This window comes from Talpa occidentalis, unplaced genomic scaffold (genome assembly GCF_014898055.3).
Source record: "Talpa occidentalis isolate TD23 unplaced genomic scaffold, MPIMG_talOcc4v2.1 talOcc4.11, whole genome shotgun sequence".
NCBI lineage: Eukaryota > Metazoa > Chordata > Mammalia > Eulipotyphla > Talpidae > Talpa > Talpa occidentalis.
This window is the reverse complement of record NW_023601104.1, coordinates 40,453,219-40,481,100: the sequence shown is the minus strand read 5'-3', so window position 1 is coordinate 40,481,100 and position 27,882 is coordinate 40,453,219. Positions and strand designations below refer to the sequence as shown.

The 27,882-nt window shown below is 39.9% G+C and overlaps 1 pseudogene and 4 gene segments (V, D, J or C); all 5 read right to left on the bottom strand.

Annotated features, from left to right (window-relative positions):
* Positions 1–3,994: 3,994 nt before the first annotated feature.
* LOC119238045 (T cell receptor delta variable 1-like) lies at positions 3,995–4,596 on the bottom strand. The segment is given in 2 exon segments: positions 3,995–4,344; positions 4,548–4,596. Coding segments are annotated over 2 exon segments (399 nt in total).
* A 1,520-nt stretch (positions 4,597–6,116) lies between these two features.
* Positions 6,117–6,848, bottom strand: LOC119238044 (T cell receptor delta variable 1-like; annotated as a pseudogene).
* Positions 6,849–11,392: 4,544 nt separating this feature from the next.
* On the bottom strand, positions 11,393–11,990 carry LOC119238043 (T cell receptor delta variable 1-like). The segment is given in 2 exon segments: positions 11,393–11,739; positions 11,942–11,990. Coding segments are annotated over 2 exon segments (396 nt in total).
* A 3,663-nt stretch (positions 11,991–15,653) lies between these two features.
* LOC119238042 (T cell receptor delta variable 1-like) lies at positions 15,654–16,221 on the bottom strand. The segment is given in 2 exon segments: positions 15,654–15,967; positions 16,173–16,221. Coding segments are annotated over 2 exon segments (363 nt in total).
* An 8,187-nt stretch (positions 16,222–24,408) lies between these two features.
* Positions 24,409–26,719, bottom strand: LOC119238041 (T cell receptor delta variable 1-like). The segment is given in 2 exon segments: positions 24,409–24,788; positions 26,671–26,719. Coding segments are annotated over 2 exon segments (429 nt in total).
* Positions 26,720–27,882: the final 1,163 nt, after the last annotated feature.

Here is a 27,882-nt window from a genome sequence, read left to right as displayed (position 1 = left end):
CCCTCCGCACATCTGGCCTGTACCCCCGTTCTTATATAAGTAAATAAATAAATCTTTAAAAAAAAAGCACAAATATTTCACCAATGTCTTATGGTTTCAGAGTCTTTCAAATGTTTCACCTCATTGATTAAATTTATTTCTAGGTATTTTATTTTTTCTGATGCAATTGTAAATGGGATTATTTTCTTAATTTTTCTTTCTAATTGTCCATTATTAGTATCTAGGAACTCAACTCATTTTTGTATATCAATTTTTATGGTGCAACTCTACTGAATTTTTTAATTAATTCTAACATTTACTGACATCTTGTGGTCATATTTCCCATTGTTAAGCAAACTATTTCATTTTTTTCACTTTGGCATATGTGAGGGGGGAGGAGGGCATATTGAAAAAGTGTACTTTGTGGGCTGTAGGAGGAAGTCTCTGGCTTGTTAGTATCAAGTTAAACACCATTTAACTTAAAAAAAATAGTAAAATTTTTTCTAATGAAAATTTTTTGGCATTCTGTCACCTGTTGGTACTACTCTTATAAAAGTTTTGGGTAATATACATGGAATATTACTCAGCATTCAAAAAAGATAAACACATGCAATTTGCAGCAACATGGATGGCGCTGGAAGGGATCATGCTCAGCGAAATAAGCCAGAAAGAAAAAGAAAAATACCGGATGGTCTCACTCATAGCAGGAATCTAGAAAACTTAAATAAGGGACCAGGAAAATGAATAACTATAAGAAAGTGAAAATCAAAATCAACAAACAACTATGAACCAGAGACACTCTATGGGGGTTGGGGGGAGGGGAGGGATTGGGGTCAAAATAAGGGGGTTGCAATTGTATGGGGAATATAAAAATAAAATTTATTATAAAAAAAAAGTTTTGGGTAATATGGTTCTAGTCTCCATGTACTGGCTGAACTATTAAAATCGATGGTTATGACTATCAATTTTTAAAACTTTTAAAAATACTTATTAAATAAACAATGCATAGAAAAGTACATAAATGTATCTGTCAGATACTTTTACCCCCCTAAAATGAGAAAAATCAATATTTACTTTTTCTGTGTTTTCTACAGGTATCCCGTCCTCCTGCTCTCTCCTTTCTCTTTGCCTCTTTTTCCCAATGTTATAGACAGAAGTAAAAGTGCAAACTTGTGCCTTCTTTTTGTGAAGTAACAAACATGTTTGGAATGTTCCACTGATCTCTCTTTAAATTTTAGACTCATATATCACAAAACAATATATTATATTGTGCTTGTATTTTGAGATTTCTCAGTGTCATATAGTGTGTACTTACTCTGATTTTTTTGCATCCACATTTTATTTTTAAGAGTCATCTAAGAAAATAAATATAGAACTACTTCACTTGTAACAGTATATTTTTTTACCACTGTGTAAATAATCCACTATTCATTTTACTACTGAATGATTATACTATCATCTGAGAGTGCAAATCAAGACCACAGTGAGGCCATTTGAGAATGAGACCAATGAGATAAAAAAAAATAATGAGAATGACCATTAAAAAAATAAATCAGAAACAACAAATTTTAGCCATGATATCAAGAAAAGGAACCTCTTACACTCTTGGTGGCAGTGTAGACTAGTCTAGCTCCTCTAGAAAAGGGTAAACAGGGGTTCTTCAAAACATTAAAAATAGATACACTTCATGATCCAGAAATTCCACTCCTAAGTGCCTGACCAAATAATATAAAATTACAAATTCAGAGGGATATATAGACTCTTATGTTCACTGCAGTGGTAATTACAACAGTCAAGTATGGAAGCCATCTAAAAGCCCCAGGAAAGAGGACTGGATTAAGAAGATGTAGTGTATATACACAATGGAATACAACTGAGTTTGAAAAAAAAAAAATAAAGACAAACTCCTGCCATTTGAAGCAACATGCATGGAACTGGAGTGTATTAGGCTAATGAAATGTCAGAAAGAGAAAAACAAAAAATCCATGATTTCACACATATGTGAAATATAGAGAAAAATAAAGGAATTGGCAAAACTAAATCAAATTAAACCATAGAAACCTGATGGCAGAATTGCCACTACTAGGGGGAGACAGACAGCAGGGGGTAAAAAACAAAGGAGGGGGCCTCCCCCGTGGCGCAGCGGTTGAGCGCTGGGTTTCAAAGCTGCCCACAGCCTCTGCAGCACCAGTTCGATCCCTGGCTGCTCCCCGGCCCCCGGAGGAGGGTCCCACATGGTGCGCAGACCTCTCCTGTCGCCCGCTGCTCCCCTCAGCAGTGTACTTCGGTCCTTCTGCCTGCTCTGCTCCCCGCTCTGGCTCTGGTGAATTCTCTCACCCTCCCGCGCTTCTGATTGTACCCAGTGCTTGTATAAATAAATAAAAATAAATCTCTTAAAAAAAAAACAAAAAAACAAAGGATGGATGGGAACCGCTGGCCCAGGGTAAAGAACTAGTGTTGCTTGGATGCTGGGGATGAGTGGTGGAAAACATATGAAGACTGTGAACATATTTCCTTAATACACATGGTGCTATAAACAAATGTTACCTCATTAAAGGAAAAAAATTACTTGTGGGGATCTACTTCTATGCACTCAGTGTCACATAATTATTTTGGAATTCTTTTAATAATTCTTTTATTATCATTATTCTAATGCTGAAGAATCTTTACTGAACAATGTTTCTGTGAAAACCACAGGGGTGTATTTGCAGAATCCCTTATTCAACTTTATAGCCTTCCACAAAGCATTACTCCTGAATAAGGAGCTTGTTTTAAATAAAGTCAAGAATAGCAGTGAGTGGAGGTGCTTGCTATGGGCAAAAGATTATGCAGTGGATGATGTAAGACGTAGTTGTATTTTTGAGAACAATCACAGGACCATTTGGAGAAGTAGTTACAAAATTACTTTTTATATTGAATCAATATATTTACAAATATAGTAACCACTTTTACTCTTATTTCAATTTGCAGATATGCAGTAGCTTGATATATGCTATAAAAGTTAATCATATTAATCATTTTAGTTAATCATAAAGTTAACACAATGGCTAAACTAATGGGAGATACTGAATCAGCAATAAAAACTAAGAACTTAGCTCAAACATGGATCAATGAACTTCACCCTCTTTTGAGGGAGGGATAACTTGCTTTTGTCAAGGCACTGTTGTAAATTTGTAGTGTCTCAACTTAATTTTCTGGAAATTTATTTCCTAGGATTTGATTTCTTATATTTTGGGTCAGTTAACCTACAAAGAGATTTAGTGCAAGATCTCTTGCATGTAGCAGGATACAAGTGATACCCACTTCTCCTGAAGGTACCAACCCCATGAGATTGAGGATGTGAGAGTAGAGTTTAGTTTGCTTTTCTCAGTTCTAGCGGTCCTCATGGATTCTAGTATGAAAACAAGCAGATGAATTGGTCCATTATTTTATCTGCATCCAGTTTTCCTTACAAATGTTAATCTAACTGATTTATAGCAAATTCAGGATCTATAGCCAATGCAAACACAATAGCTTAGCAATAGATTCCTCTACCAGCTGCAGCAATGGCATGAAGTTGAATCCTTGTAATTAATCTCTTATTGTACATCCCGCGTGGTGGTTCTGCTTCTCTGATTACATCTAATTGACACAAAGCCTAAGAGGAAAGGGCTAAGAAAATGATTTTCATGATGATTCCAGATGGTTAGCCCAGCTTGTGGTGTGAGCATCTTTAAGTGCAGCTGCCACTAGAAATGAGTATGGGGCAGTTTCCCAGTATTAGGCAACTACACACATGTTCCATATGATTGCTATTAAGTGAAAAATTCAGGACTGGAAATTTATTAGAAGAAAGTTACCTGGACACCAGTTTCCAAACACAAAGAAGGAGGTTTTACTCAGAAGTTACTCCCTGATCCACCACAAAAGAAACAACCAGAGTTATTGCCACCATCTGTCTGGGATGTGCAGGTGCGTGTGGTTTTTTGTTTTTGTTTTTTGTTGCTTGGCTCCTGAACAGGGCTCTCTCTCTTATTCACTTCTGGGGTTTTTGTTCAGCTTTTCCTATCACTTTGAACACAGTGCTTTCCCAGAGAGCACAGAGATACTTTCCTGAATCTTCCAGTCGTAAGCGTACAATGTTGAGGTAGATGGATTTGTCTGCTTTCTGGAAGTTTATAGAATAGCGATCCTTTACTGCATTGCTGTCAGAAGAATGCTGAGATATAAGGAGTGTGATCTTTCCATCAGGAAGCTGCTTGTACCAGTAAAGGTAGTAGTAGCTTGAACTTGTTTCATATTGGCACTTCAGGGTGACTACTACTGACCCCTCTTGTGTGGCTATATCTGGCTGGTCTTGAATAACTCTCTGGGCCACACTAGGGCCTGTGGGGAGAATCAGAAAACACAGCCGATGCAGTGACTAAAATGTTGTAAGAATTAAACTAATTTTTTGCCCAAATATAAATAATACATATTGAATCATGACATGCTGCTTTTCCCAAGCCTCCTTCCCCCTCATCCATGCAAGCACCTTGTGCCCAGTGCTGTCCTCCCATCCTCCCACCCCCGCTTGGCCCTGGGCCTACCAGAGCAGGTGAAGGCCACTAGGGCCCACAGCAGGCTGGAGGGCGCCATGGGGCGTGTGTGCCCTGACATGCGTGTGCAGTTGTGCCTCCAGCTGAGAGTTCAGTGTCTCTGAGGGCCTGGAAGAGCGTTTATGTAGTTCCTGGGGGCGATGTTGCTCCCCACACAGGAAATAGGGTTTCTCATGTTGCATTTTCCACCCAGGCACAGATGAGAAAAGAGTCTGTTGGATGCTGAACAGATAACCCCCACTGAAATACACACTTGAATATGGATTTGCACTATGTGTCTGAAATACTTTTCCAGAACCATAGAGACAGATTTGCAGAATTCCTTATTCAGTTTCATAGCATTCCTCCTGAATAAGGAGATTGTTTTCTATACAAGTCAGGTATATCAGTGAGTGGAGGTGCTTCTATGTGCATTAGATAATACTATGTGTTATGGAAAAAGGAGTTATAAAGACCAGATAAATCACATGACCATATGCAAAAATAGTCAGGAAACTCGTTTTTTACATAAATTTATTTATATGTATATTATAATTTTTCCTCTCTTTTCCATTCTGTCTATAAACGATTTCTTAAGATTTGCTAATTAAAATTAATCATATTTGTTAATTATTTCCCTTAATCATGAAGTCAACACAGTGTTAAACTACAGATGTCAGTGGGAGACGGTGACTGAGCATGAAGAGCAAAGAACTTTACCAACAGATGGATGAACTTCATACTTTTTGTTTTTCACAGGGCACTGTGATAACTTTGTCTTAACTTTCTGGGGATATAGTTCCAGGAATTTGCTTTCTTGTATTTTTTTTTCAGGTTAGATTTGTGCAAGATCTGGAGCAGCCATGTTTTGTCTTCTGCAGGCTGGTGCAGGCTCCAAGCACCATGGCAACTCACACATGTTGCTCCTGCGCTGCCCCTCATCTTATTGCTGACTCACAACACCTCCCTCACCAGGTCTCCTCTCTCAGCTTCTCTCTGTCTTGGGCCAGGTCTGCATGTAGCAGGATGCGAGTGATACCCACTTCCCCCGAAAGTGCCCAGCCCATGAGACTGAAGAGGTGAGAGAGACAAGCTGTAGTTTGACTGTCTGGAACAGCTCAGTTTGTCCAAGCTTTTGTCCACATCCCAGTTTCCTTGCGAATGTTAAACCAACTGATTTATCACAAATTCAAACGCTGTAGCCAATGCAGACACAACAACTGCACAGATTCCTCTGCCTTTTCCAACAATGGCATGAGGTGGAATCCTTGTAATTAATCTTTTTATTCTACATCACTCACACTGGAACTTCTCTGACTATATATTACGCCACACAAAGTCTAAGAGGAAAGAGCTACAGAAATGATATTCATGATGGTCCAGATGACAGGAGCCAGCTTGCGATTTTAGCATCTTTAAGTGCAGCTGCCATTTGAAATGAGTATTTGGCAAGATTTTCAATATTTGGCAACTGTGCAGATACTCTGTATTGTTGACTTTAAGTGAAAAAGTCAGGACTGAGAATGTATTAGAAGAAAGTTACTCTGGACACCTGCTTCCAAATAAAAATAAAAGGAAGTTTTACTCAGAGGTCGCCCCCAGTCCAGACCACAAAAGAAGTGACAACAGTCTCCGCCATTGCCTATATGGGAAGAGTAGGGGTGATTTCAGCTCAGCTCTGGCAGGGTCCTCCCCCTCTTGAGATCTGGGTTTTTGTTCAGCTTTTACTATCACCTCAAACACAGTGGGGTCCCGGAGAGTACAGAAGTACTTGGCTATATCATCCAGTTGTAAGGTTTTAATTGTGAGAGAGATGGATTTGTCTGCTTTCTGGAAGTTTATAGAATAGCGACCTTGTTCTGCATTGGTGGCAGAAGAATGCTGATAAATAAGGAAAGTGATCTTCCCATCAGAAAGCTGCTTGTACCAATAAAGATTGTAGCCACTCAGGCTTGTTTCATACCGGCACCTCAACGTGACTGCTGACCCCTCTCTGGTGGATACACTTTCCTAGTCTTGAGTAACTTTCTGGGCCACATTGGATCCTGTGGGGAGAATCAAAAAACACAGCTGATGCAGTGAATAAAATATTGTAAGAATTAGACTAATGTTGTGCCCAAAGATAAAGCACATTGAAATCATCACATGCCTGCTTTTTCCCAGTGCTCCCTTCCCCCTCATCCACACCAAGCACCATGTGCCTGGACCATGTGCCCGGTGCTGTCCTTCCATCCTCCCCACCCCACACCTGGCCCTGGGCCTACCAGAGCAGGTGAAGGCCACCAGGACCCACAGCAGGCTGGAGGGTACCATGGTCGTGCGTGCCCTGACACGTGTGTGCAGTTGTGCCTCCAGCGGGGAGCTCAGTGTCTCCGAGAACCTGGAAGCGTGTTTATGTAGTTCCTGGGAGGTGATGCTGCTCCCCACACAGGAAATAGGGTTTCTCATGTTGCATTGCCCTCCTGGTTATGCACAGATGAGAAAAGAGTCTAGTTCACCCCCAATTTTTACTTTGTCCACTTGTCTGTTCACAGTAGTTAAGTGAAGCAGTAGGTTAAAGGAGAACTAGAAAAAGCAATTATTATATTATTAATAAAAACAGTAATAATAATAATGAAAAGCAATTATTAAGGTTTGATGAAAGGTAACTAAGATTGAATCTGTTGACATATAATGATAATATTCAGTGGAATAATTTTTTTATCCTTTTTGTATCTAGTTAATGGTCATTGGTTTTACTTGCACTATTTCTCCAAGCAGTATCTAATGAAAATATTTTTTAAAATTCACAATTTATGACTTTCTCAGTGAAGGCTATCCTAATCAAAACAGTATCACATCTCTTTCTTCATCCATACTGGGTTCTAGGGCTCTGCTTAAGTTTTACAATAAAGGAAGCTACTTCAAAACAAAATCAATTGAGGGCCTCCCTGGTGGTTCAAGGGGTTAAGCAGAGCACTGTGAAGCTGTCTGCAGCCTCTGCAGCATGAGTTCAATCCCCCGCTGGAGAGCACCCCACATGGCGCAGCAGACTTCTCCTGTCTCACCCACTGCTCTCCTCAGCAGTGTATTTCAGTCGATCTGCCTGTTCTGTTCCCCACTCTGTCTCTGGTGAATCCTTTCACCACTCCCCCGACACCTCTGGCCTGTGCCCCAGCTCTTGTGTGCATAAATGTATGGATCTTTAAAAAAAAAAAACCAAAAAACACAAAATCAATTGATAAATGAGCAGTCCTTTTAATCCTCAAAAGCTGTTTGTTTATGTGCTTATGAAATTTTACCAAGAATAAAATATTATCCCTGAAATCTGACCCTGAGTTTTATTTATTAGACTCTGAGGAGGGTCCCTGTCTCAGGGCTGTTACCACACAAACAGATTGCCCTGGTAGGTCAGGTGTCCTGGAATGGCCCTGTTGTCATATTTTTTATCCAATTGATCCAAAGTGTTATTCTCTCTTATTAAATTCAGTGCCTGTTTGTCCTTTTACTTTCTAAAGGTAAATCCAGGCAAGGATACTGATCTCTGTGGTAGGTACCACTTATACTCCACTCCTACAGAATGTGAGTTACACACACTCAGTACATGTCAATTGTACAGAAATTGTAGCTGAAGTTTTGCGTAAGTTGGCTGATCACCTGCTATGTAGCTGTCCACCTTCCATTTGATTTCATTGTTCAGTGGATGAATTAATGTAAAAGGAGCAAAAGGCAAACCGACAGCTGGAAAAACGAAGATCAGACAGGATCTCTGAAATGTGAAGATTCCCTGCACAGGCCCCAGTAACTCACAGCTGGGTGGTGCAGGGAGAGAGTTCCAGTCAGCTGAGAAATTGACTCTGCTCCACTTCTCTGAGAGCAACAGGCAGCTGATGCCCTGGTTTGAAATTTTTGTAACTAACCTGAGGAGATCATCAATGCCCACAGCAGATGGCACCTTTTCCTCCTGTGCCCAGCCCTGTGTTCCTGATAGCACATGCACAGGGTCCCCAGCGCAGTCAGTGTAGCCTCTGAAGTCTGGTTTCTGGGAGGGTCACGTTTGAGTTTACGACATCCAATTGGGTGATTTGGACTTTCTTAAACATCGCTTTGCCTTTCTTTGTGATTGAATGATAAGTGATTATATTTGCTAAATTACAGTCATAAAGCTTGATATTTAAAATATGTCGAAAGGAGATTGATTACTTAAAATTTTCAAGTTTAGTAAATTAATCTGTGAGAAGAACTGAGGGCATCCCTGAAACAAATGTATGCCTATGATGGCAAATATTCATCCAAGTTTTGGTTTTTCTCATGCCTCCAAACTGATTCTAAAGTGTAATGTGCCCAGTGGCTCTTGGTTTCCACGTAAGACACAAACCAAAAGTCACCACCTCCCTTCCTTCCCGCTTAGCCACCAAACCATGGGAACTGGTAACTTGACAACAGCAAACATCGCTGAAACAAGTGAAATCAAAATATTCTTCTGCAGTCTGTCCAGTGGTATATTGTAATAATGAATACTAACACCAGTGAAATCATATTTATTGATGATGTAAATCTCTGCTTAATTTAGAAGTTTTCAGAACAGTCTCTGTAATTACTCTGAATTTGACTCTACAACTCTTACTGTAGTTATCATGAAGTTAAAACTTTGTGAAGTTTAAACAATGAAAATATTTAAAAGTTTTAATAGTATAAATACTTGTAATTTCTGGGTTTTTACTAGTGTGCATTCCAACAAGTGTGAGGTGATAGCTCATTGTGGTTTTGATAGGCATTTCCGTGATGGGTGGTGATGGTGAATATTTTACACATACCTTTGACTTTGTATATTCTTTGGAAATTTTTTTGTATTTTGCCCTTTTTTAACTAGATTATCTTTTTCTGTTGCATTGTATGTGTCATTTACATATTTTGGATATTTTACCCTTAGCAAATTTATGATTTGCAAATATTTTTGCCATTCTGTTTTTTGCCTTTTCATTTTATAATGTTTCTTTTGTTGTACAAAAACTTTTTTGTTTGACGCAGTCCCACTTTTTACCTTTGCTTTTGTTGCTGTGCTACTGACATCAAACCCAAACCACATCATTGCCAACACCAGTATTGAGGGAAACCACCTCAACTACCCTCAGGGGTCATTTTCTCATGACTGCATTAACACACTCAGGGTACTAAAAGGACAATTTGGAAAAAATTGTCCAAATTTTTCTGGAGTGGGGTTTATTTTCATTTCTGTAAAGACAATATGATGAAGTGCTTTTTCCCTAATTTTATTAGTTATGAGATATCACATTTCTGTAATGGTTTTATTGTGTTTTTGAGAATAATCACATGACCATTTGCCGAAATACTTACAAAATTACCTTTTACATTAAATCAATATATTGGAGAGATTGACTCAGCAAGAAGAGCTAAGAACTTGCTCAAATATGAATAAATGAAATTCACCCTCTTTGGAATGAAGGATGAACTTGTTTTTGATAGGGCACTATGGTAAATTTGTATTGTCTCAACGTAACTTTCTGAAAATATTCTCAGAATTTGCTTTCTTGTATTGTTTTAGGTTAGGGTTGGCACGCAGATTAGTGTAAGATCTGGAGAGCAACTGTGACGCAGCAGCCATGATTTGTCTTCTGCAGGCTGGCGCAGGCTTCAGGCACAGTGATAACTCATACGTGCTGCTCCTGCTCTGCCTCTCTTCTTATTGCTGACCCACAGCCCCGCCTCCACCAGGTCTCCTCTCTCAGCCTTTCTGTCTTGGGCCAGGTCTGCATGTAGCAGGATCCGAGGATACCCACTTCCCCAGAAGGTGCCCAGCCATGCTATTGAGAAGTTGAGAGTAGACAGTTGTAGTTTGTCTTTCTGGGTTCCAATTGTCCTCATGGGTCCTAGCATGCTTTTCTCTATATCTAAGTTTCCTTACAAATTAATCCAACTGATGAATTATAGCAAATGCAGGCTGTGTAGCCAATGTGAACACAGAAACTTTTTTTTAACCATTTTTTAAAAAGATTTATTTATTTATGCATACAAGAACTGGGGTACAGGCCAGAGGTGTGGGGGTGAGAGGATTCACCAGAGACAGAGTGGGGAACAGAACAGGCAGACTGACTGAAATACACTGCTGAGGGGAGCAGCAGGAGAGGTAGGGGAGGTCCGCTGTGCCATGTGAGTAGCTCCCTGGCCGGGAATCGAACTCCTGCTGCAGTGGCTGCGAATAGCTTCGTAGGTTGCATCTTAACCCCTTGTGCCACCAGGTATGCCCGATCTTAACCATTTTCAAGAGTATATTCAGTGGCAGTTGAGTACATTCACATTGGGGGGGGGGGCACCATCACCACCCCAGATCCCCAGAGCTCTTTCCATCCAAAGACAGAACTTCCAAACACAGAAACTTTGCACAGATTCACTACCAGTTCCATTAATGGTGTGAGATCTAAACCTTTCATTGATCTCTTATCTCTTAACTCACTATTGTTCTGCTCCTCTGATCGTATCTTTATTGACACAAACAAAGCCTAAGAGGGAAGGAATAAAGATGATTTTCATGATGGTCCAGATGACTGGAACCTGTTTTTGATGTGAGCATCTTCAAGTGCAGCTGCACTAGAAATGAGTATGGGAAAGTTTCCCAATATTAAGCAACATTACACAAGTTCTGTATGATTGACATTAAGTTAAAAAGTCAAGACTGAGAATGTATAAGAAGAAAATTATCTGGACACCTGTTTCCTGATGACATAGAAGGAGGTTTTACGCAGAAGTGTCCCCCACCTGATCCAGACCACAGAAGAAGCAACCACGGTCACTGCCATCGCCTGTCTGGGATGTGCAGGTGTCATTTCAGCTTGGCTCCTGAGAGGTCTTACCCTTCTTCAGCTCTGGGGTTTTTGTCCAGCTTTTACTATCGCCTTAAACACAGTGGGCTCTCGAAGAGCACAGAAATACTTGGCTGAATCTTCCAGTTGCAAGGGTGAAATGGTGAGGGAGATGGATTTGAATGGTTTTTGAAAGTTTATAGAATAGCGACCTTTTACTGCATTGTTGTCATAAGAATACTGATAAATAAGGAAAGTCATCTTTCCATCAGGAAGCTGCTTGTACCAATAAAGATAGAAGCTACTGAGAGTTGTTTGATACTGACACTTCAGGGTGACTTCCAACCCCTCTCGTTTGGCTATAGCTGGCTGGTCTTGAATAACTTTCTGGGAAACAGTGGTTCCTGTGGGGAAAATCAGAAAATACAAGTGATTCAGTGAATAAGGTATTTTAAGAATTAGACTAATTTTATGCCCAAACATAAAGCATATTGAAATCATCATATACTTGCTTTTCCCCAGGCTTCCTTCCCCCTCATCCATGCAAGCACCCTGTGTCTGGTGCTGTCCTTCCATCCTCCCAGCCCCGCCTGGCCCCGGGCCTACCAGAGCAGGTGAAGGCCACCAGGGCCCACAGCAGGCTGGAGGGCACCATGGGGTGTGCGTGCCCTGACACGTGTGTGCAGTTGTGCCTCCAGCTGAGAGCTCAGTGTCTCTGAGAGCCTGGAAGCGTGTTTATGTAGTTCCTGGGGGTTTCCCACACAGGAAATAGGGTTTCTCATGTTGCATTGCCCACCTGGTTATGCAAAGATTGGAAAAGAGTCGGGTTTACCCCATTTGGGTGATGTGGAATTTCTTAGCCAATGTTTTGCTTTTCTTTATGATTGAATGATAAATTATTATTTATGGTAAGGTACAGGCATAAAGCTTGATGTTGAAGGAAATATGAAAAGGAGATTGATTACTTAAAATTTCCAAATTTAGTATGTTAATATGAGAGAAGATATGAGGGCATATCTGAAACAAATTTCTCTGTGATGATAAATATTCATCCATGTTTTGATTGTTCTTTTGCTTCCAAGCTGATTCTAAGGTGAAATATGCTCACTGATTCTTTGCCTCCACATAAAAGATAAACCAGAAGTCACCTCCTCCCTTTCTTTCCTACTTAGCCATGGGAACTGGTAGACCATGGGAACTGGCAACTACAATTGCAAGCAATGCTCAACAAAGGAAATCTAAATATTCTTCTGTAATCTCCAGTGATGTATTGGAATACTGATTGTTAATACCAGTAAAGTTATAATCATATAAAGTTATATTCATGATGAAACTCTATGATTAATTTATTAGTTTTCAGAACAAAGTCACTATAATTACTCTGAAATCAAATATTCAACCATGTTGTTGCCATGACTACATAGCGTGTGGTTTGATTCTACAACTCTTATTGTAGTTAACATGAAAACAAAACTTTGTGCTGTTTGAACGATGAAAATATTTAAAATTTTTTACAGTATAAATACTTATAATTTCTGGTTTTAATATGCATTCCAACAAGTGTGAGGTGATAGCTCATTGTGGTTTTGATAGGCATTTCCTTAGGGGTTGGTGATGGTGAATCTTTTGCACATACCTATCAGCCTGTCTTCCTTGGAAAATTGTTTTGCTTTCTGCCCATTTTAATTGGATTATCTTTTTCTATTGAATTGTGTGTGACCTTTATGTATATTGAATATTTTACCCTTAACAAATACATGATTTGCAAATATTTGGGTCATTCTTTTGTTTGCCTTTTCATTTTGTAATGTTTCTTTTGTTATATAAAAGCTTTTTAGTTTAACTTAATCTCACTTTTTACCTTTGCTTTTGTTGCTGTGCTATTGGCATCAAACGCAAACCACATCATTGCCAACACCAGTATTGAGGGAAACCACCTCAACTACCCTCAGGGGTCATTTTCTCATGACTGCGTTAACACACTCAGGGTGCTAAGAGGATGAAGATGGCACTCTGAAGTGGGCTTTTATTTTCATTTCTGTAAAGACAATATGATGAAATGCTTTTTTCCTATTTTTATTTGTTATGAGATATCACATTTCTGTAATGATTGTTCAAGATTTAACCATTTTCATTCTTGCCTTTTCTTATTAATTTATATGATCATTTTACATATTCTTATGAGTCCTTTTCTGGAAATACGCACTATAAGTTTAGTTTTAACAGTCTGTGCGTGGACTTTGCACATTCTTAGCAGTGAATTTTGAATTTTAACAAAAAATAAAAATGAAAGTTTTACTTTCATGTTAATGGGGAGCTAGTTTGAAATTTTGATTGCTTTATTTGAGCACCTTAAAAATGATTTTCCCTGGTGATGGTTTCCCTTTCTGTTACTTCCAATGAAAAGTCAAGTGTCAATTTTTATTATTTTTCCTAAAACACAATGTATCAATTTTATTTGGATATTGAAAAGCTTACCCCCACTTAAATACACACTTGAAGATGCATTTGCCATCATACCTGTTATTTTATCACAACCACATGGGTGTAGTTATTCCTTATTCAGTTTTTTTTTTTATAGAGGCATGTTTTATTTATTTATTTGTTTGTTTGTTTGTTTTGTTTATACATGCACTGGGTATAGTCAGAAGCGCGGGAGGGTGAGAGAATTCACCAGAGCCAGGGCGGGGAGCAGAGCAGGCAGAGGGACCCAAGTACACTGCTGAGGGGAGCAGCGGGCAGCAGGAGAGGTCTGCGCGCCATGTGGGACCCTCCTCTGGTGGCCGGGGAGCAGCTGGGGATGGAACCGGCGCCGCAGAGGCTGCGGGCAGCATCGCAACCCAGCGCTCAACCGCTGAGCCACCGGGGAGGCCCCCTTATTCAGTTTTATAGTATTCCACGTAGCATTGCCCCTTAATAAGGAATCGTTTTATATAAAAGTCGGGCATAGCAGTGAGTGGTGCTTCTATGGGCATGAGATTATGCTACAGGTTATGGAAGAGGGAGTTATAAAAGACAGACTCACCACATGACAATTTTCAGAAATAGTTAGGAAACTCTTTTTTTTATATAAATATACTTATATGTGTATTAATCATTTTCCTCCCATTTTCCATGTGCAAATAGCATTATCTCAAATTTGCTAATGAAATTATTATATTTGTTAATTTTTTGGTTAATCATAAAGTCAACATAATGTTAAACTACAGGCATCAATAGGAGAATGTCACTCAGCAAGAAGAGCTATGAAATTTGCCCAAAGATGGATAAATGTACTTCATCCTCTATTGGGGGGAGGGTTATCTTGTTTATGTAGGGCACTATAGTACCTTTGCATTGTCTCAACTTGACTCTGGCAATTCATTTCCCAGAATTTGCTCCCTAGTATTATGTTGAGTTAGGGTTGTCCACACAGAGATTTGTGCAAGATCTGGAAGGCAGTTGTGACGCAACAGCCATGTTTTTGTTTTCTGCAGGTTGGTGCAGGCTCCAGGCATGGTGGCAACTCACATGAGTTGCTCCTGCTCTGGCCCTCATCTTATTGCTGACCCACAGCCCCGTCCCACCCAGGTCTCCTCTCTCAGCTTCTCTCTGTCTTGGGTCAGGTCTGCATGTAGCAGGATGCTAGTGATACCCACTTCCCCCAAAGGTGCCCAGCCCATGAGATTGAGGAGGTGAGAGTAAGCAATTTGTAGTTTGACTTTCTGCGTTCCAATTGTCCTCATGGGTACTAATATATACAGGTAAATTTGTCCATGCTTTTGATGATATCCAACTTTCCATAAATGTTACTCTAACTAATTCATAGTGAATTCAGTCTCTAAAGGCAATACAAACACAACATTTTTGTTCAGATGCCTCACCAGTTCCTTCAATTGCATGAGGTTTAATACTTGTGTTTCATCTCTTATTCTACAGCACTCATGGTGGAGTGTTCTCTGATTATACCTCCATTGACTCAAAGCATAAGAGGACAGGGCTCATAAAATGTGAACATCTCCAAATGCAGATGACACTTGAAATAATTACGGGGTAAGTTTTTTCTACATTAGGCAGCCATGGACATGTTATGAATAACTGACTTTATGTCAAAATCCATGACTGAAGATATATTAAAGGAAAGTTACTCTGGGCACCTATTTCCTAATGACATAGAAGGAGGTTTTACATAGAATTCAATCCTTTGATCCAGAACACAGAAGCAGCAGCCACAGTCTCTGCCACTGCTGTCTGAGACATGCAGGTGTGATTTCAGCTTTGCTCCTGAGCACGGCTCTTGCTCTTATTGAGCTCTGGGGTTTTTGTTCAGCTTTTCCTATCACTTCAAACAGAGTGCATCACTGAGAGTACAGAAATATGTTGCTGAATCTTCCAGTTGTAAGGGTGAAATGGTGAGGGAGATGGATTTGTCTTCTTTCACTAAGTTTATGAAATAGCGACCCTTTACTGCATTTTTATCAGAAGAATACTGATGAATAATGTAAGTGATCTTTCCTTCAGGAAGCTGCTTGTACCAGAAAAGATAGTAGTTACTCCAAGCTGCTTCATACTGACAGTTGAAGGTGGCTGCCGACTCTTCTCGTGCTGATATATCTGGCTGGTCTTGAGTAACTTTCTGGGCCACACTGGATCCTGTGGGGGAAAATCAGAAACCTGAGCTGATGTGGCGAATTAAGTATTATAAGAATGAACTAATTCTTAATTGTTAATAATTAACCACATTGAAATCATCCCATGCTGGCTTTTCCCCAGTCCTCCCTCCCCCTCATCCACGCAAACACCCTGTGCCCGGTGCTGTCCTTCCATCCTCCACACCCCCGCCTGGCCCCGGGCCTACCAGAGCAGGTGAAGGCCACCAGGGCCCACAGCAGGCTGGAGGGCGCCATGGGGCATGTGTGCCCTGACACGTGTGTGCAGTTGTGCCTCCAGCAGGGAGCTCAGTGTCTCTGAGAGCTTGGAAGGGCGTTTATGCAGTTCCTGGGCCTGATGCTGCTCCCCACACAGGAAACAGGGTTTCTCATGTTGCATTGCCCACCCAATTATGCACAGATGATAAAAGAGTCTGGTTACCCCAAACTTTGCTTTTCTACTTGTCTTTTCCTGGTAATTGAGTGAGGGAAGTTGAAAAGTGGCACAAAAATATCAATTTATATTATAGATATGAATTGACAGAGGAATTAAGATTGAGTCAATGGACAATATTGAACATTGTGCAAATGGAAGGCATTATGGCTTTCCCTCTCTTTGTATGTACTTAATGATTATTCATTTACCTTGCAACTATTTTTGTCCATCCAGAATCTAATTAATTTTTTTTAAATCATAGAGTGTGACTTTCTCAGTAAAGGGTATACTATTAATGCTTAAAACAATTAGTGCATCTCTTCTTCCTTATTTGGTTCTAAAGCTCTGCTTGGTTCTATAGCAGCTTCAAATTCAAAAATCAAATGATGGAAAATCAGTTTTCTGACTTTCCAAACCTATTTACATGTTTATAAAATTATAACGAAAATAACACATATTTTGAAATCTGACAGTGAGTTTTATTTATTAGACTCTGACAAGAGTCTGTGTACTCCATACTGTTGCCTACACAAGTAGATTGCATTTATATCTTTGATTATAGCTGTTCTCTTATGCCTACCATGCAGTCTAACATGGGCAGTATTCTATTTTAACACTGTATATTGCACCCTGACGAAAGCAACTGCAGTTTTATACACGCACACACACACTTTCAAATTTCTTACATATATATAATTTTAAAGTTCTCCAAACTCGCTATGTTATACATTACATCCCAGGATTTATAACTGGAAGTTTTTACCTTTTGATCACCCTCACCCGTTTTATCTATACTCAAAGACCCTCTGCCCACCTCTAGCAACCACATTTTTTTTCTTTGTGTCCCTGAGTATGAATACCATATATGTGAGAACATACAGCGTTTGTCTTTCTTCTCTATTTTACTTAACTCAATGCCTTCAAGTCAAATCATATCACAAATGGTAGGATTTCCTTTTTATGGCTGAATAATATTCTTCTGTGTGTGTGTGTGTGTGTAGGTGTAACTCCTATCTCACTTGTCACCTGTCCATTAATAGACACTCAGGTTGTTTCCATGTCTAAAACAGGGTAAATAAAGCTTCAGTGACATGGAGGTGCATAATTCTTTTTGAAATACTAGCTTTGTTTAATTCAGATATATACCCAGAGTGTAATTGATGAATCACATGGCAGTTTTTTATTTGATTTTGCTGCGGGAACTCCACACTGATTCCATAGTGGCTCACATTATATCCCAAACACCAAGCACAATGGTTGACGTTTCTGCATCTCCTCACCAACAATTGTAATTGCTGAGTTTTTGATAATAGAATTCCAATGGATGTGATGTGGTAGCCCATTGTCGTTTGATATGCATTTCCCTGACAATGGTTCATGATGTTGAGTAATTTTTCATGAACCTGCTGGACTTTGTATGTCTTCTTTGGAAAAGTGTTCTGACCTACTGCCCATTTTCAATTGGTTTATTTATTTGTTTTTTTAATCTATGGAGTTGTATGAGTCCTTTATGTATCTCGGATATTAGCCCCTTACTAGATATATGATTCCAAATATTTTTTGCCATTCTGTGGGTTGCGTTTTCCTTTTGTTGATGGATTTTTTCATTGTACAGAAGTTTCTAAATTTGACTTACTCTACTTTTTAATTTTGATTTTGTTGCCTTGCTTTTAGTGTTAAATCAAAAAAAAAAAAAAAACATTGCCTAGACCGGTGTTAAAAGAGCTTACCCACTATATTTTCTTCAGGAGTATGGATTCAATCTTACATCCAAGTTTTATGTTCAGTTGTCAATCTTATATTTCAGTTGTGGTCAAGTCTTTACTTCATTCCAACAAGATTTTTGTGTATTAAGTAAAATGGCAGTCTGGTTTCTTTCTTATGCACTTATTAAGGAGGCTAACTCCCCACTCTATATTCTTGAGTCATATGACATAAATTAATTGACCATATTTGTGTGGGTTTATTTCTGAGCTATTATATTCCAGTTACCTATCTGTTTGTCTCACGAAAATATGTTTTGACTCATATAGGTTTGTAATGTAGTTTGATATCAAGGAAGTGTGATGACTAAAACTTTGCTCTTTGTTCTTGGGATTCTTTGACTCTTGGGTGTTCTTTTTTTCCATACAAATTGCATGATTTATAGTCTATTTCTGTGAATATTGCCTTTGGAATTTTGATAGGGATTTCATTGGATCTGTTATTACATTGAGTAGTATGGACACTCAATATTAATAATTTAACAATATTAGTTGTTCTAGTCCATGAACTGGAATAGCTTCTGTGTTTTCTTCATGTCTTTCATCAATGTCTTTCAGTTCTCAGGGTCATTCATTTAATTTCTTTGTTTTAATTTATTTCTAAGTTTTTTATTCTTTTGGATGCAATTGTAAAGGGGATTTTTTTCCCTCAATTTTTCTTTCTCTTTTCTTTCATTAGTAATACCTAGGAATACAGCTCAGTTTTGTTTTGTTTTGTTTTTAAGTTTTGTTTTTTTTAAAAGAGTTATTTATTTATTTGTTTGTTTGTTTGTTTGTTTGTTTGTTTATACAAGCACTGGGTACAGTCAGAAGCGCAGGAGGGTGAGAGAATTCACCAGAGCCAGAGCGGGGAGCAGAGCAGGCAGAAGGACCGAAGTACACTGCTGAGGGGAGCAGCGGGAGGCAGGAGAGGTCTGCGCGCCATGTGGGACCCTCCTCCGGTGGCCGGGAAGCAGCCGGGGATCGAACCGGCGCTGCAGAAGCCGCGGGCAGCTTCGAAACCCAGCGCTCAACCGCTGCGCCACCGGGGAGACCCTATTTTTAAGTTTTTTTAAGATTATTTATTTATTTGTTTGTTTGTTTGTTTGTTTATTTATTTATTTATTTATTTATATAAGCACTGGGTACAGTCAGAAGCATGGGAGGGTGAGAGAATTCATCAGAGCCAGAGGGAGGAACAGAACAGGCAGACTGACGAAATACACTGCTGAGGGGAGCAGAGGGGGGCAGGAGAGGTCTGTGCGCCATGTGGGAAGCGGCGGCGGCTGGGGATCGAACCGGCACCGCAGAGGCTGCGGGCAGCTTCGCAACACAGCACTCAACCACTGCGCCACTGGGGAGGCCCCTACAACTCAGTTTTGTATATCAACTTAGCAAGATGCGATTTCACTGAATTTGTTTACTAGTTCTGACATGTACTGACATCTTGTGGTCATATTTCCCATTGCTAGGCAATTTATTTTTTTTCCCCACTGGGGTGTGTATGTGTGTGTGTGTGTGTGTGCACGTGCGCGCGTGCGCTCATATTGAAAATGTGCACTTTGTGAGCTGAAGGAGGAAGTCCATGGTTTGTTTATTTCTAGTTGAGCACCTTTCAACTTATAAACAGTAAAATTTTTTCTAATGAAAATTATATTGACATTCATATGATAGATGGGTAACATACCTGTAAAGATCGTATGTAATGAGGGTTCCATGTACTGACTGAGCAAGTAAGGACTGTGGTGGTTACTACCTATTCTTAAAAAACTTTTTTAAAATATTTATTGGATAAATCGTACATGGAAAAGTTAGAAATTTTCCAACAGGTACTTTTATACCCCCACAATGAGCAAATATTTTATTTTATTTTTCTGTATTCTACCGATATCTCTCTACCCTCCCTCCCTCCTTCTCTTCTCTCTTTCTCCCAACATTATATAAAGAACTGGAAGAGCAACCCTTGTCTGTTCCTCTGTTTCTAAAGTAGGAACCAATTTGGAAAGATTCCATTAATGTCTTTTAAAATGATAGCCTCATTGGTATATATCATGAAACATTATATTATATTTGTATTTTGAGGTTACTCATAAATAGTGCCACATTTTATTTTTGATTCATCCAAGAAAATAAGTATAGAATTACTTCTTTGCTTGTAATAGCTAATGTTTTTCCACTATATATGTATATAATCTGCTATTTATCAATTTCATTATTGATTAGTTTACTTATAAACAGTGCAGTATCATATCCTTATAAATGCCTCCTTGTTGCAAAGTTTAAATTTTTTATGTTGATATCAGGAATTGGAATTGTTGGAATTTTAGAGATATGTATACTACTAATCTAGGCAAATTGTTCTCCTAAGTAGTTGAATAAATCATTCTATGTGTGCTTGCTTTTCTCCATCTGATAATCTTTAATAGCCTCACACCCCTATATTCTTGTTAACAGTTAATATTACTAGACTTTTTCATTTTTGTTGACCTCGTAGAAATGAAATCATTTTCTTTTCATTATACTCCTCTATTTAGTTAAGAAGTTGATGTCATTTATGTTGACAAACCATCCTGTTTTTGCTTTGAATTCCCTTCTATATCCTTAAATTGTTATTTGGGACGTTCTTCATATTTATTTCTAGAAGTTCTTTTATCTTACATTAATTTCTAATTTTTTCTTAGTTGTATGGTGAACAAATTCATCCTTCTGCATGCATTATTTCTAATTTCGTTGTGGGGCACACATGCAGATGAAAAATTTCTCTTCTATTACTCTACTACTACTACTATCCAGGAGCTTTTATTTCCAGTTGTCAGATCCTTCCAGGTTGTTGCAAGTATCAAGTCCATTCCTTTTTATTACTAAGTAGTAATGTGTTGCATGGATGTCCTGGGATACATTTATCCAACAAAGAAACTTGGTGGTGTCCAGTGGCCAACACAGATGTAGCTGCCAGGAAGATTTATACACAGGTTTTTGTGTGAACATGACTTTCTCATTTCTGTAGCATAAGTAACCAGGAGCTTGCTAGGTTGTATGGGAAGTGAATATTCAACTTTTTGTGAAAATGACAAGCTGTTTTACAGAGTGACTGTACCAATCACCCACCAGCAATTATGAATATCCAGCTTCTAGCTTCCATGCAGGAATTTGATATAGTCTTGTCATTTTAACCATACTTATACATGTGGAGAGGTATCCCCTTGTGGCTTTAGTTTGGATTTTCCAAGTGGCTAATAATGTTGCACATCTGTTCACATGCTTATTTATTTTATTTATCTACCACATACCCTCTTCATTGTAGCCTCTCTGTGAGTCTTTTGTTTATTTTTATATTGGATTTTTTGTTTTCTTCTTGTGGAGTTTAGGAATTCTTTATATTCTGCATACCAACGCTTTAAGGGAAATATATTTGCAGGTATTTCCTGCCAATCTGTGGTTTGTCTTTTTCATTCTCTTAGTAGCATCTTTCACACACTTAATTCACGTGCTTAATTTTGGCAAAATCAAATTATTTATTTTTTGTGACTGCTGCTTTGGGATCATATGAAAACTCTCTTTGCCTAACCCAAGGTAATGAAAACTTAGCTCTTATTTTTCTTTTAAAATATTTATAGTTTAACATGTTACACACAGATGCATGATCCATTTTAAGACTGTCCTCAAATTTTTGTATAAAGTGTGACCTTAGACCAATGAATATTCATTATCCCAACACCATTTTTTTGATAAGACTAATTCTCCTCAATGGTATTGTTTTTGTACATTTGTCAAAAAAAATCTGCTTTTACCACCTATCATTGGGAAAGTGAAAATAAAAGCCATAAGTAGATATCACTTCACTCTGATGAATGTATTAAAATAGATATACTGTATTATCCAGCAATTCCACAGTGTCTCCCCAAATATTTCAAAATCATGAACTCAAACTGATATAGTCACTCCTCTGTTCACTGCAGCACTAATTACAATAGTCAAATTATGAAAAAACCCAAATGTCCACTGAGGGAAGAGTGGATTAAGAAAATGTATTGTATCTGCACAATGCACTACTACTCAGCTTAAAAAAACAAAAACAAAAAAACAGCTCTTGCCATTTGCAACAAAATGGATGGCACCATAAATGACTATGTTAATGAAATAAGTTAGAACATAAAAAACATTACTGCATGATTTTACCTAAATATGAAATATAGATAAAACAAACATAATATTAAGGTACTGACAAAACTAAATCAAAATAAATGCTAGAAATATGATTGCAGAATTTGTCTCGAGGGGGCGGCAGGATAGGGAGAGATGGGGACCACTGGTCCAGAATAGGACTACTGGTTCTTGCGTGGTGGGACTGGAGTAGTGGCAAACATATGAGGAGGTATGACCATCTTCCCGTGTCATACAGGGTGTTGTAAACCATTGTTAATTTAAAAAAAAATGTTGTCTCTTCTTGTGTGGATCTACTTCTGTGCACTGTCTCAGTGTCCTAACATTGTTATGGAATTCTTTTAATAATTCTTTTATTATCATTATTCTCATTTTGTAGAATCTGTAGTGAACGATGTTTCTGTGAAAACCACATGGGTGGGCTTGTAGAATTCCTTATTCAACTTTATAGCCTTCCACCTATCATAGTTCCTAAATAAGGAGCTTGTTTTAAATAAAAGTTGGGTAAAGCAATGAGTGGAGGTGCTTACTTTGCACAAATTATTGAACAGGTAATGGTAGAGGTAGTTATAGTTGCCAACTATCAACCCATGTAACTATTTGCAGAAATACAAAATTCATTTTTATTTTGATATATACTATATATTAACCATTTTTATACTCCTTTTCCTTTGCTTGTATACAGCAGCTTAAGATGTATTAATTAAAGTTAATCATAATGGTTAATCATAAATTTAACACAGTGGTTAAACTACAGGAAATAAATGGTACAGGGTGACTCAGCAAGAAGAACTAAGAACTTTGTCCAATTGGATAAATGAACTTCATGGTATTTAGGAGAAAAGTTACCTTGTTTTAGGCAGGACACTGTGGTAACTTTGTATTGTCTCAGCTTTGTATTGTCACATTGTCATTTCTGAAAATGTGTTCCCCAGAACTTGCTTCCTGTGTTGTGTTGGGTTAGGGCTAGTCACAAAAAGAATCTGCAAAATCTGGAGGGCAGGACCTCCCTCGTGTGGCAAGGGGTTAAGCACAGCACTGTGAAGCTATCCTCAGCCTCTGCAGCAGGAGTTGCATCCAAGGTGGGCCAGGAGCTACACACATGGTACAGTAGATCTTTCCTGTCTTGCCTACTGCTCCCCTCAGCAGTATATTTCTGTCAGTCTGCCTGTTCTGTTCCCCACTCTGTTTCTGGTGAATCCTCTCACCCTCACATCTCTGGCCTGTACCCCAGTTCTTGAATGCATAAATAAATAAATATTAAAAAAAAAAAAGATCTGGAGACCAGCTGTGATGCAGCAGCCATGTTTTGTCTTCTGCAGGCTGGTGCAGGCTCCAGGCACAGTGGCAACTCAAACGTGCTGCTCCTGCTCGGCCCCTCATCTTATTGCTGACCCCTAGCCACAACCCCCACCACCAGGTCTCCTCTCTCAGCTTCTCTTTGTCTTGGGCCAAGCCTGCATGTAGCAAGATGCAAGTGATACCCATTTCTACTGAAGGAGATGAAAGCAAACGAATTGTACTTTGACTATCTGAGTTCCAATTGCCCTCTGTGTTCTAGTATATCCCTCCCAGGTCAGTTTATCCTTGCTTTCCACCTGAAATGTTGTGCTGACTTATAGCAAAATCAGGTTCTACATAGCCCAATCAAACACAACAGTTTTATGTAGATTCTCTTACCAATTTCAGGATTTGCATGATGTCTAATCCTTGTGTTTCATATCTTACTCTACATTATTCAAAATGTTTTGCCTCTCTAATTATACCTTAGCTGACACGAAGCCCAAGAGGACAGAGCTCAGGAAATGATTTTCATGATTTCAGATGACCAGACTCAGTTTGTGATGTGAACATCTCCAAGTGCAGATGACACTTGAAATGATTATGAGTCAAGTTTTTTCAACATTAGGCAACTATTAATGTGTTATATATGATTGATTAAGTCAAAATTCATGACTGTGGATATATTGGGAGAAAGTTACTCTGACACCTGTTTCCAAATGACATAGGAAGATTTTCTCAGAATTCATTCCTCTGCTCCAGACCACAGAAGAAGCACCCACAGTCACTGCCATCACCTGTCTGGGATGTGCACGTGTGATTTCAGCTTGACTCCTGGGTTCTGGTTGCCCTTGAGTCCTGGGGTTTTTGTTCAACTTTTATTATCACCTCAAACACTGTGCTTTTCCAGACAGCACAGAAATACTTTGCTGCATCATCCAGTTGCAAGGGTGAAATGGTGAGGATGATGCCTCTGTCTTTTTTCATGAAGGTTGCAAAATAGCGACCCTCTGTTGCTTTTTGAACAGAAGAAGAGTGATGAATAATGTAAGTCATGTTTCCATCAGGAAGCTGCTTGTACCAATAAAAGTAGTATGTACTCCTCCCACTTGTTTCATACTGACACTTCAGGTCGACTGATGATCCCTCTTGCTTGAACATATCTGGCTGGTTTTGAGTAACTTTCTGGGCCACACTGGATCCTGTAGGGAGAATCAGAAAACACAGATGATGCAGTGAATAAAATATTATAGAATTAGACTAATCTGATACAAAAACAAACCACATTGAAATCATCCCATGCTGGCTTTGTCCCAGTCCTCTGTTCCCCCTCATCCATGCCAAGCTCCCTGTGCCCAGTGCTGTCCTCCCATCCTCTCCTTCCCTGCCTGGCCCCAGGCCTACCAGAGCAGGTGAAGGCCACCAGGGCCCACAGCAGGTTGGAGGGCGCCATGAGACATGTGTGCCTTGACACGTGTGTGCAGTTGTGACTCCAGCGGAGAGCTCAGTTCTCTGAGAGCCTGGAAGGGCATTTATGTAGTTCCTGGGGTGATGCTGCTCCCCACACAGGAAATAGTGTTTCTCATGTTGCATTGCCCACCTGGTTATGTACAGATGAGAAAAGAATCTGGCTTATCCCAAACATTGACTTTTCTACTTGTCTTTTCCTGGTAATTGAGTGAGGCAGTAGGTGAAAAGGGGCAAAAAAGGGGCAAAAAAAGCAATTAGTATTACAGGTTGAGCTGAAGGGAAAATAAAGATTGAATTAACTGACAATATTGATAATTTTCAGTGGCCTAACATTGAAAATAGAATGCAATATGGATTTTCGCCCTGTTAACACTATTATTTAATGGTCATTCATTTACCTTGCAATCATTTTCTCCATCAGAATCTAATGAATTTTTTAATTTTCTTTTTATTTATATCTTTTTTACATCATTGTTCATTTTCAAACAATACTTTCTTCCCCCTACCCCCCATGTGTAGTCCCCATAGAATTTCCTTCCCCAAGGCACACGTGCACCATCACCTCAGTCCCCTGTGCTCTTCCCTCCCTCCCTCTGATCCCTCTCCCTCCTCCTCCCCTGCAGGATGTCTTTGGTTTATAATTGGCTGTTTTGTTTTGTTGTGTTGTGTTTTCTATTGTTATTAATTTTCCCCCTGATGTCTTAGTTGGTTCCCCTACATTCCACCTATAAGTGAAACCATCTGATATTTTTCTTTCTCCTTCTGAAAAACTCACAGGTCCGTGGCCGTCTCAGCCAGGGTTATCTGATTATGAGGTGATTTTTTTCGCTATTAGGTAACTATGCACATGGTCTGCATGATTGATTTTAAGACAAAAATTCATGACTAAGAATTCATTAGAAGAAAATTACTCTGGACACCTGTTTCCTTATGACATAGAAGGAGGTTTTACTCAGAAGTCCTCCCTGATCCAGACCACAGACGAAGCAACCCCAGTCACTGCCATCGCCTGTCTGGGATGTGGAGGTGTGATTTCAGCTTGGCTCCTGAGCAGGGCTCTTTTATGGAGCTCTGGGGTTTTTGTTCAGCTTTTCCTTTCATTTCAAACACAGTGCATCAGTGAAAGCGCAGAGATAACTTAGCTGAATCTTCCAGTTGCACGGGTGAAATGATGAGGGAGACGGTTTTGTCTGCTTTCTGGAAGTTTATAGAATAGCGACCCCTTTCTGTATTGTTGGCAAAAGAAAGCTGAGGAATAAGGAAATTGATCTCTCCATTGAGAAGTTGCTTGTATCACAAAAATGGCATATGTATTCAGGCTTGTTTCATACCGATAATTCAGGGTGACTGCTTCTTCCACTTGCATGGCTATAGCTGGCTGGTCTTGAATAATTTTGTGGGCCATACTGGATCCTGTGGGAGAATCAGAAAACAGACCTGATGCAGTTAATTATTATAAGAGTGGATTGAGTCTTAATTGCCAATAATTAGCCACATTGAAGTCATCACAAGCCTGCTTTCCCCAGGCAGCCTTCCCTCCTCATCCATGCCAAGCGGCCATGTGCCCAGTGCTGTCCTCCCATCCTCCCCACCCCCAACTGGCCCCGGGCCTACCAGAGCAGGTGAAGGCCACCAGGGCCCACAGCAGGCTGGAGGGAGCCATGGGGAGTGTGTGACCTGACATGTGTGTGCAGTTGTGCCTCCAGCTGAGAGCTCAGTGTCTCTGAGAGCCTGGCAGGGCATTTATGTAGTTCCTGGGGTCTGATGCTGCTCCCCACACAGCAAATAGGGTTTCTTTTGCTACATTGACGACCTGGTTATGCAAAGATTAGAGAAGATTCTGGCTTACCCAAGTCTTTTTATTGTCTATTTGTCTGCTTCTGGAGAGGAAGTATCTGTGTTGTTTATTTCAGGTTAAACTCCTGAAATAAACTAAATAATAAACTAAGTAATTTTAATTTAGTTAATTAATTAACTCCTTTATTTTAATTTTAAAATATTTTGCTAGTGAAATTTTTATTGGCATTATGTCACGTATTGGGAATACACTTGTTAAAGTAATAGGTAGTAAGGGTTCCATTCTCTGTGTGCTAGGTAAACTAGTAAAAACTTTGTTTGATATTATCCATTTTTTAAACTTTTTATATTTACTCTGAGCCACCCATGCCTCTGCGGGCTGCAGCCCCACCAGGAGCAAGTGTGGTGAGGCCTGAGGCCAGCCCACAGCTTCCTGTGGTCTCCCCCTTCCACAAAATCCTTCCTCAAAACAGCAGCAGGCCGCACAGGCCGTGAGTCACATCTCCCGCCCTGCTCTGTCTTGGTGAGTCGGGGTGGGGGTGGCCACAGAAGGCTGTTGGTGGCAGGGACACAACCCACTCTCACTGGTGTGTCCCTCCAGGCCCGCATCTGGCCCAGAGTGCGCGGGAGCAGAAGGGTGAGTGTGCCTCTGAGCGCTTCTGAGGACAGCACTGCGGCTAGGCAGACATGGCTCTCCTGGCAGCTGAGGGGGAGCGGAGATGGTGCCCCTGGAAGCCCCTGACGCTCCCCTCCTCCTAGGAGACCTCCCTCCACCTCGGGTCACAGCCCTGCCTGAGGTCGTGGTTCTGTGAAGGACAAATGCGGCCTCCTGTGCCAGGGACTCCGGCCTCCCTCATGCCCTGCTGGGCACCAGCCATCCAGGCCATGGTGAGTGGGCAGGGAGGACAGTGGCTGGGCCAGAGCATCGGCACCTGGGCTTAGACTGAGGTGATGAGGAGGCCACACTGCGGGCCACCGCCGCAGGCCAGAAAGGGCCGCAGGAGACAAGCAGAGAGACAAGCAGAGCTG